Source organism: Micromesistius poutassou, assembly GCF_964030765.1.
Source record: "Micromesistius poutassou genome assembly, chromosome: 15".
Lineage (NCBI taxonomy): Eukaryota > Metazoa > Chordata > Actinopteri > Gadiformes > Gadidae > Micromesistius > Micromesistius poutassou.
The window spans coordinates 16,710,721-16,722,274 of NC_140285.1; the positions used below are offsets into that span (position 1 = coordinate 16,710,721).

Sequence of the window (11,554 nt, forward strand, 5' to 3'; positions counted from 1 at the left end):
TTGATTTACGCTGTGGTTAGATGTGCAGGCAGTGTTGCCAGATTGGGCAGTTTTTGTTGCTCAATTTGACTACTTTTTTATGACGTTCAGGCAGCGTTGCCAGATTTGGGGCAACTTTTCCCGCCCAACTTGACTACTTTTAATCACGTTAGGCTGGAAAAATGAGCATTAGGCGAGTACATTCAATTTCGGCTACTTTTAAAATAACTGGCAGGATTATTATAATTCTTTCTACAAACATCAATCAATACCTTTCATATGGCATATCGTTTGTGCAGCTAGTACCACCATTACTTCAGCTACTACTACTACTAGCCTACTTCGGCTACTACTACTACTACTACTACTACTACTATTACTACTACTAGTACTACTACAGCTAGTACCACTACTACTACTATCTTCCAGCTTTGACAGTATTACAGTTTAGCTTCCAGCTTTTGTAACAATGTATGTAACAATGTATTTCAGCACTTATTATAATTATTATTATTATATTATTGCTTATTCAGGTAATGCAAGCGTCAGTCAGTTTTCGATTTCAGCTTCCAGGTTTTTCAGCAGTGCACTGCAATACATTTGACCTTTCCGATTTTTCAGCAGCAGTGCAGGGCAATACATTTGCCCTTTCAGATTCTTCAGTTCAATTCATTTTACATTTCTGCGTTTTTAGCAATGCTTTGTTGTTTACTCCATTTAGACTTTGAACTCCCTTCACTTGATTTAAGCCATTTAACGTTTCTTTTACGTCTTAATCTATGTGGCTTTATTGAAACATATGTTCAACCTCACTTTGTACTACAGCACTCACCGCATTTTTCGGCAGGAAATGCATTTTCTAGTAATACCTGTGATTTACATTTTCACCTCATCTTACCCACAGAAAACAGATAATTGTTCAAAGGTTGTGCAATTAAGAGAAGACAAGAGACTGAAGTTGATGGCTTCTATGTGCAGTGTCTGATTTCTGTCCAACCATAACAACTCATCCACACTCAACTATCAATCTTTGTATTGGCTATACAACCCTCAGCTGAATTCAACTGAAATATGGTTATGGTTCTTAGCAGATGCCTTTATCCAAAGCGACATGCAAAAAGATCATACAGATCACAGGCATTTCTATGCACAGTAATCCCTTATGCATGGGATTACATTTTCTAATTATTATTATTATCATTATTATTAATATTAACATCATTATTATCATTATTACTATTATCATCAGTATCAGTATTATCATTTGTGTATTTGCTTTTGTTATTTTGGTGTTTTCCGATGGGGCTGAGGGGGGAATCCTTATCCAAGCCCTTAATATCTGACAAGCTAAAGGCTTCGATAAATCATAAACGTTGCTCTGCTGAAATAAGTGAAATTCCCAAAGTGTCTCAGCTGCCACAACATACATAAAACAAATGTAGCAGACATGTGGTCTGTGTCAACAGTGTAATGTTGGACTGTACACAACACCAGAGAGGCCCAAGTGTCTAAACAACATCCTGGGAGGTCTCAGGCATTTGATTTGTGTGTGTCAGTGTGTGTGTATTGGAAGAAGATCTACTGTAACAGATGTACAGTGAAGTTAGGGGAGCTATAGAATGGTTTAACAAGGAGCCAGAGATCTGTCAGAGTTGAAGCGGATATTTTTTACCTCATAGTAGAAGCAGATCATTTTGTGTTACCTCAGAGATGCAGCAGATGATTTAATTTTACCTCAGAGTTGAAGCGGATCTGGCAGACGTTGCAGGAGATGATCGGCCGCTTGGTCTTCACCAGCGGAACTCCAAAGGTGTGATTTAACACTGCTTTCTGCACAGGGTCCATCTGATAGAGAGACACAGGGAAAGAGAATGAGAGAGAGAGAGAGAGAGAGAGAGAGAGAACATTTGTTCAAAATACTGCTTCCATTCCACGTGGCAAAAGTAGTCAGGCGACGTCACGATTCAACAACAAAGTGGTATATATTGGAGGTATATATACAGCCTGCAGTGTTTGATTTGATTATATCATTTTACAGAAAATCTGTGAGGATAGCACTCAAAGTGTTGAACACTGGGAAACCAGCAGCTCCAGACTACTGTGGAGATCGGTCTAGAGATCACCTGAGAGGCACATCCCAGTGAGGTGACCGCATAGTAACACCCTCCTCCCACATCACTCGTTCACTGCTCAACTCCAAACATTGAGTGAAGCAGTGTGTGTGTGTGTGTGTGTGTGTGTGTGTGTGTGTGTGTGTGTGTGTGTGTGTGTGTGTGTGTGTGTGTTTTTTGAAGATCATTCAACACTTGCTACAACAAGCGACAACATATTGTCCTCATCAAATCTAACAATCATCTAACGAGGATGGCTCAACAGCGGCCGCATATGAACTCCAATGTAGGAAGTGTGTCTGCTTGACTTGTTGTTCAGAGGAGTTAAGCACCAAGCACACATTTCACTGCCTGGCTGTAGCAGCTAGGAAGTCTGACAAGAGCTAAGCCCTCACATGCCAACCCTCGCCCCAACACAAAGACAGGGGCAGCCTGCACCCCATCTCCGCCCACAAGCAACCCTTCATATGGCTGTATTTGATGCCAAATGTACCCAGCCATCACCGCTAATTAGAATTAGCATTAGCCTCGAGCACATGGTTGGGGTCGGGTTTCAATCCGAGGCAAAGGTCTGGTGCTTGGTCCTGTGTACATGACACACACACACACACACACACACACACACACACACACACACAAACACACACATGCAGACACACATGCAGACACACACACACACACACACACACACAAACAGACAGGCACACTCTCATACTCACACACAAGGACCTACAGACACACAGAAATACAGACTGACACACAGACATAAAGACAGTGAGTCGTGTTGGTCATAAACTGTGTTTCTGTGTCGTGTGTGTGTTGCATAGACTGTGCATTAATTAAAGTTATATTTCCACCTCTCAGTAGAGATGGAGAACATTTTTGCTCAGGTACATGGGGGGGAAGTAGCTCAGGGGGTAGAGCGGGGTAACAATGGTTGCTAGTTCGATTTCGGTTCCTCCTAGCATGTACCCCTCGAGTGTCGAGGTATAGATGAGAAAGACGCCTCACCCCAACTGCCCCTGATGAGCTGGCTGTCGCCCTGCGTTGTTGCCTCCGCCATCGGTGTGTGAATGACTAAAGGAGTCACCGAAATCCCCTAAATGTAAATACATGGATTCTGCCGCATTGCTGAGAGTGCAACGTAAGAATGTTAGCGAAGAAAACCACTGAGGTTCCCACTGATTATCAGAGCCCTGATGGCTCATTTTGGATCCTCAGTGAGTTTAATTTGGCTAATCAACCCCCAACCCCCCACCCCCCCCCCCCCCCCACACACACACACACACACCCTCTAACCTTAAGATCTTGGCTCCTTGAGGAAGCAATGTGATATATTTGAATGAATATTATCATAAGTCAAACTCAAAACTATGTGAAAAGCTTACACAAGGCTTGTTTCTCGGCAACGCTGGTGGAAAAAGCAAAAAGAGAGCGATAGTGGAGAGGAAGGGAGAGTATGTGGGAGAGAGTACACTGGGTGACAGAAGAAACACTGCATCTGGACGAGTGCATGAGTGAAGATAAACACAGCATCGGAGGGAGAGAGGAGGTGGGATGAAGGAGTGAGGGACCAGGAGATACAGGGGGAGAGATGGACAGAAGAGGAGTGAGACAGGTGGTGGGATGAAGGATAGAGGGACAGGGGAATACAGCGGGAGAGATGGACAAAAGAGGAGTGAGAGAGGTCTCGGCCTGGATGTTGTCCAACCAAACATTCTGATCACTTTTGGCTCTCTTCTTTTCCCACCTCACCGTGAATCCTCATTAGAAGATCTGTCTCCCCTTGTTGTGTTGTGTTATTATTAGTCCCAGGAAGAACATCCTAATGAACGTTAATTAACAGCTGGGATTGGTAGTCATTAACCACTGCTTGGAAACCAGATCTATAGCTTCACTTTAAAGAGTCTGATTAGAGTTTAACGGCCCTGGTGGGGTGACACAGGCTGAGTCACTGGATTCAAAAACAGACAATTCAAAAAGGGTCCTTAACCCGAGTCTTGTGAAAAGAGGTCACTGTGGAACAAGAGGAGGACAGAGCAGCTCAAGGTAACCTGAGGAGTGTTTTATAGCGTAGCTTGATGTCAGGTGGAGGGTGAGCCCCACTGGCCAACCTTTGAGCATTACTCAGTGGGCGGTCGGTAGAGTTCTAACAGGGCCCATCTCTAAGCTCCGTTAATGTTTTGTGTTAACACGGCGATGCAACGCTTCACAGACAGGAAGAGCAAGCTGCTGTTTCCAAACAGCAGCATGAGGCCCATCAATCACCTGACACCGAGCAGTAAACAACCGAACAAAACCAATGGCCGCTTTACTCTGTCTCTGTCTCTCTGTCTCTATCTCTGTCTCTCTGTCTCTGTCTCTGTCTGTCTCTGTCTCTCTCTCACTCTCTCTCTCTCTCTCTCTCTCTCTCTCTCTCTCTCTCTCTCTCTCTCTCTCTCTCTCTCTCTCTCTCTCTCTCTCTCTCTTTTTCTCTCTCCCCCCCTTCTTAAGAAATAGATCTCCTTCTCTCGTCACTGGATGGAGTACTTAAAGAATCCATCATAAACAGTCCGAGTTTCGGAGTGAGGTTACTATGGTATCAGAACTCCCTCCTGGTGGTCCCCGGTACCATACAAGGTATCCATGTTCCACATGTTGTCCTACAGGTTGTTCTTAAGGTTCTACAGGTTGGTCTAAAGGTTCATCATGTTGTTCTACAGGTGCTCCATGTTGTACAGGGATGCAAGAGGGGCTAGAGCCCAGATCAGTAGTACCCACCCTTTTCTCTCGGCTGTGTCTCCTGATGGTGTGTGTGTGTGTGTGTGTGTGTGTGTGTGTGTGTGTGTGTTCTTACCAGGGTCTCCGCCGTGTCGGCGGGGGTTGGAGGCTCCATGGTTCCTCCCGTGTGTGCGCTGCTGTCGGCATGTGCGGAGTGTTTGTGTGCCTCCACGTGTGTGAGGCTAAGAGTGTGTTGCATGTTGTCCTCACTAGAGGCTGTCTCTGGTCTCTACACTGTTCCTACTGAGGGATGCATTGCCACGTCTGTTTTCTCACCCTCCTATTGGCTGCCTCTGGCTCTCGTTTTAAACTAACCCTAATCCAAACTCTTCTGAGTCTGAAATTAGAAAGTAGAGAGAACTGTTTCCCCCCTGAACAAGTGAGGATGTCTCTCCCGCTAAAACACTTAACAGTGCCTTTTTGTCTGTGACCGTTCTTCCTTTTCCTTTGAATTCTTCCCTCTCTCTCTCTGTTTCTCTCTCTCGCTCGCACTCCCTCTCTTTCTCTTTCACAAACACACACACTCACACATGCTTCCATGTCATACTTTTCCCTGGCCCCATTCTTCAACTTATCTCCACCCCTTTACCCCCCTTCCCTCTCTCTCTCTCTCTCTCTCATGCATACTCATACAATCTGTCCAGCTGCAGTCAGTGTTATGTGTCATGCGCCTCGCTTTTTCCTCCACCGTGGATTCTCCCTCCCTTTCCCTCCCTCCGTTTCCCTCCCTCTCTCTCTCTCTCCCTCTCTCCCTCCCTCTCCCTCTCTCTATCTCTCCCTCCCTCCCTCCCTCTCTCTCCCTCCCTATCTCTCCCTCCATCCCTCTCATTACCTCTGTTCTCACTATGAGTTGTCATCGTCACTAAGTAGAATATTGTCATGCCAAGCAATCCATACAGCATCCCTAAAACACACAGACACATATACACACACATACACACACACACACACACACACACACACACACACACAGATGCACACACACACACACACACACTAGCTTCTCCATTTGTGCTCAAGTAACTCAGAGCTTATGACATGATGCACATCTGTGAGCGGGTGAAACAAGCTCTAACAGAACTAATTCACATTACTTTAACCTTTTCTGTTTGCATAAATATCAAGTTGGTCAGGCAAGCCGCTAACAACCTGTTTTCTGTCCATAGAGAGTAGCACACACATTTGATTAGATAAGGCTAACTTGAGTTAACTACTAAAAAAAATAAAAATAAATACTACTAAATATAGTATTACGCTAGGCTAGCTAACTAGTTAGTAGAGTATTATTACTAGGCTAGATAAGATACTGTAATTAAAGCTACTATTCACTACTAGTTAATAGTATTAGAGTATTAGACTATGCTACATTTATTAAAGTGAAATAAATAGCTAACTAACTACTAGTTTATACCAGAAGTCTCTAAAATGGAATGTAATTGCCAATGAGAGCTTAGTAAAGAAAGGTATGTGTGTGTATGTGTGTGTGTGTGTGTGTGTGTGTGTGTGTGTGTGTGTGTGTGTGTGTGTGTGTGTGTGTGCATGAGCCACAAGCCACAGCAATACGAGGAAGTGTGCGGTGGAGTGTGTGTGTGGGTGGCCCCAGCAGGTGTGTGTCGACAGGTGTTGACTGGGCTTAGACACCCTCATTAGAAATTCCTGTCTTTGCATGCTGAGTGGCCGTAGATGATGGTGTAGATGTGGATGTGTGTGCATGTGTATTATATAGGCCTGTGTATGCACCTATGTGTACATGTGTGTGCACATCTATCTCTTTAATAGTTAATAGTTTAATAGTAGCCTTATCACTTTCTAGGGCATCACTGGGCCGAGAGACAGACAGACAGACAGACAGTCAGAGAGACAGATAGAGGGGTACAGGTACAGGTACAGGACAAATCCCAATAGGGTGCCACTTAGGTAATTCCTGCACAGGGTCTAATAATAATTATAATAATAATAATAATAATCAACAGTCAACTTGAAGTACAGTTTGACTTAGACGTAGGAATGCAGCATTGCTGACAGAGGCAATACTAGAGAGAAGGCTGCCTGCCAGTGTGCTTTAACAGCTCAGGGCTGATGCGACTCAGTTAAAGAACAAGATGAGGTTTTAAAATCAATAGGTTGCACAACATTGATCATTCAATTTAAAGTGACTACTTCAGAGTGTAATGGTTGTTGATGCTATGTAATTAAATAATGATCCAGCAACACCCACACTGGGCGTGTGTTTAGCATATCGTTCACCATTCACGTTAGTTCTCTCAGTTTTAGAGTAAATAACATAAAAAGTGAGCCACACAACCTGGTTTAGTTTTCCAACACCTTATTTTGAACACAACCTTGTGTAAAAACACCAACACACAGACACAACCCTGCAATAAAACAGCAAAAAACTGCTATCCACTGATAGCATTTGGTTCAAATATACTCACTTCCAGCCTGTTTAGTCATAAATCCCCCCCCACACACACACACACCCTCTACACACAATGTTGTTTTATGTCTCTATTGATTACCTTTGTCTGTCCTATGTTGATTGTGTGCTGCTACCGTGGCCAGGGCTCACTTGTAAAAGAGATATCTATCTCAATGTGATTTCTCCCTGGTTAAATAAAGTTTAAATAATAATAAAAAACTGTATGAATAAAGTGTCATCTAAATAAATTTTGACTTGAATACCTAGTGCTATTTGCCTGTTCCTGTTTGCAGTGTTCTGTCTCAAAAAGTAAAGTAGTTCCCCAGGCTTCTCCTCTTGCCCCCTCTCCTGGCCAGAGGGCTGTACAAACCACCCCCCGCCCCCAAGCGCCATATGATATATGATACCGTCAAATAATCAAAATATCTCTATAGACCCACAGACCTACTGAAGGAAGGGGAGGTAGAGACTGAGCAGAGAGTTAAAATGCAACGCAAATTGACGAGAAGTCAGAGAGTAAACAAGAACAACTAAAGGTATAGAGTGTCATCAACATTGGATGACTCATCCCCCCCCCCCCCCCCCACACACACACACACACACACTCAAGTAAGTGAAGAAGAGTTATGCCTGACGCATAACATATACTAAGTGTTGCAGTAAATCCATCAATCCGGTTATTTCAGATCACAAGTCTGAACCTTAAAGAGCTTACCTAACCCTAGCTATCAAATAATTAAAGTGAGGGTGTGTTGTAAGGAAGCACCAAGGGCTGGGTGTCCCGCTGGGTGGAACACTGCTTGCTATCCCTGTATGTGTCAAAGACACATACTGGAGACTTCTCAGCCAGATCTTCTCAGCCAAAAATAAAGAGCTTACCACCTTCACAAGTCACAGACACACACACACACATTTTTACACACAACTGCATGTGTTTGCAATTACTTACACACTTTCACACACTACAGAATAAATATTTGTATTGAGTATCAAAAGCATTTCTGAGAGGTTATTTTGAGGTAGACTCTAAGATGAATATAATAAATGTAATATGTAATAATAATTTGTAGACATGGATCACTACTCACAGTGTTGAAGTTGTGAAACAGACCCATGCTGTGTGGAGGGGGGGCGGTCTCCATGGAGAACTGTAGAAAGGGCTTCATATCCAGCTGGGGCTGGATCACCGTGGGGGTCCGCAAGAACGCCGGCACTGCTGCGCCCACACGGTTTATACCTCCTACACCCCCAGAGAGAGAGAGAGAGAGAGAGAGAGAGAGAGAGAGAGAGAGAGAGAGAGAGAAGGTCAAGGTTATCATCCAATCATGTGTTCTTCAAATCGTGTGTTAATGTATTATTATTAATACTCTTTAATTGTTCAGTCAAAACATTTATGAACAGATAACATGTTTTTCACATTCAAACATTTAATTGTTCCTTTCTCTGAGGAGGACAAAAGGATTCAGCCCCAAATGAATAGCCTTAGTTTGGGAACCTTTAAAGACAGAATGTTATCAGAGATACAAATCACATCACCCCAAAAGGTTATTATCTTGTGACAATCCCATATGTAGTTTAGAAACGGTCTGTTTAGAAGGCTACATACAGAAGGCTATATGTATATTATGCATAAATATATGTGCAAGGTTTTTGTACTATTTTTTGTGCATTGTTTGTGTAAATATGCCTTATGATATACAGTCTCTAGAAGTGTATGATTCAACTTTTTCCCACAGTGTTAAAAAGTAAATAATTATATGATGATATTATATGTATTAAATAATATTAAATATATTATGTACATATATATATAATATATCTTATATATGATGTATGATGTATTATATTTTATTATATACAGAATATATTATACATTATATATGGAAGATATTATTTATTTTATGATATATATGATGAAATAATGTATTATGTATGGATCATATTGAATCAAGATGTGTTGATGTGTGTGCTATATAGCATTCATAGCTTGAGAGTTTGACAGAGTTTGGTATATAATTTACAATAAGATCACGATCATAGATACTTGAGGCTTCAGTAGTGTGCACAACACAACATCAATTGTGGGAACAACATGACTTCAGTATCGTGCAAAACATGACAGATTTTAGGAAACATTACATTGCAAGTAAGCAGGCACCATATTATGAATGTTTTGGGTGACTTTACCCAACTCAATATTATCAACACAAATATCCCCCAAATGCTTACACTCGGTCATGCATGCACACACACACACACACACACACACACACACACACACACACACACACACACACACACACACACACACACACACACACACACACACACACACACAAGCCTGACATTGTTCTCTGCCTCCTTATCTTGGTCACCACATTCATCTTGCTGCTCCTCTCCTCCTGCATGTCATGGATGATCCTGATGGAGCCACGCAGCACCACCCGCCTCACATTAAGTCTCTTAATATCTGCAACTGGATTTCTGCAGCTTTTCAAATTCTTTTGAGATTAAAAGCTCTCCCGCTCTCCTCTTCTGGGATCGAAAACTAAGCTGCTGGCTCTCCACCCATTCACCTCCTTCTCCAGCTCTCTCCATCTCTGACTCCTCCTCTCTTTCTGTCTTCATCTCCAGCACTCTCCATCTCTCTCTGCCTCCTCCTCTCTTTCTGTCTTCATCTCCAGCTCTCACCATCTCTTTCTGACTCCTCCTCTCTTTCTGTCTTCATCTCCAGCACTCTCCATCTCTCTCTGCCTCCTCCTCTCTTTCTGTCTTCATCTCCAGCTCTCACCATCTCTTTCTGACTCCTCCTCTCTTTCTGTCTTCATCTCCAGCACTCTCCATCTCTCTCTGCCTCCTCCTCTCTTTCTGTCTTCATCTCCAGCTCTCACCATCTCTTTCTGCCTCCTCCTCTCTTTCTGTTTTGCACTCTCACTGTCACTTCACACTTAGTTTGTTTTCACCGACCCTTCTGTTGTGAGTCATCTGTCACCTGGATGTTGACCTGACACCTTTGAAAAATTGGAGTATCCAACAACTGAACTTGAAAACATACACCACTACCTTGGTGTGTGTTTTTCCTACTTGGATTTATAGGAGATAGAGAGAGAGGGAGAGGAGTGTAGAGAGAGTCCCAATCTCAGCTGAAGAAAGAATGCCACACACACACACACACACACACACACACACACACACACATACATACACACACACACACACACACACACACACACACACACACACACACACACACACACACACACACACACACACACTCTTCCCTATTGCTAAAGCTAGCAAGCTAGTGATCTGTTTTGGGGGATTGGCTTTGGTGGGAGGCCTGAAGGGAGGGCTGGGATTTTTTCGGTTGATACTTTCAAAATCTAGTTTTCTCTGGCTGGTGCCTCTAAATTGCCTTAAACTACGTGTTGTGTGATTTGGGCACAAGCAATCATCGTTAACCTAGAAAATAGATCACAATGATTTTTAAAAATGTTGGTGCACAGACACACGCTCCCACAACCACAGTTCAACACACAGAAAGGAGCATTTAACGGTTTGTGTTTCCAGATGCTGACTTTCTTCTTTTTCGCTCATTACAAACTGTTGTGCTCTATGGCTTACAGATAATTACAGATAACATGGTTATAGATATCTGAATTACAATTATAATTATATTATATTATTATTATTATTATTAGATTACAATTATATTCATACTAGTAACAATTATATTTGAGATATCTACAATTCATTTTGTAACAATTGAATTTCAGAAATCAAAAAAGGAATTCAGACGAGTCAAAATACGGCAAGCCCATTTAATCACACACACACACACACACACATACACACACACACACACACACACACACACACACACACACACACACACACACGCACACCGCCCCAAGCGGCTGCCCGCTTCGCCCGTGCCTAAAACCGCCACTGCCTCCATCCCTCAAAAGTTACCGTTGGTTGCGCCGCCGCGCTTGCCATGATGACTGACTGCTCTCTGCATGCTATTGCTAGTACCAGCCTCAGTGTGGAATGAGCACCCGCGACTATTGCGCAAGCGAGGCAGTGTCGCTGTCAAATCTGTCCCTGGGAAAAGTAACGTTGTGCCCAACTGAAAAAGGAAACATGTTTCGTTACCATATTTTCAGTAGTAACGCGTTACACTACTTTTACCCGAAAAAAGTAGTTACGTTACTGAGTAACGTCACTACACACAACACTGAGTATAATAGAAGTATAATAGTATAATAGTTTCTGAAGCAGCTCG

General features: G+C 42.9%; 1 protein-coding gene across 1 annotated transcript in view; it reads right to left on the reverse strand.

Moving 5' to 3' along the window:
- The window catches only part of znf385a (zinc finger protein 385A), a gene marked incomplete at its 5' end in the record, with an annotated part of 26,736 nt that extends 15,446 nt beyond the window's left edge, over positions 1-11,290 (reverse strand). The window contains 3 exons of the mRNA XM_084480257.1: positions 1,714-1,824; positions 8,358-8,509; positions 11,242-11,290. Coding sequence (XP_084336383.1) covers positions 1,714-1,824; positions 8,358-8,509; positions 11,242-11,290 — 312 coding nt within the window. The remainder of the gene's footprint in view (positions 1-1,713; positions 1,825-8,357; positions 8,510-11,241) is intronic.
- Positions 11,291-11,554: the final 264 nt, after the last annotated feature.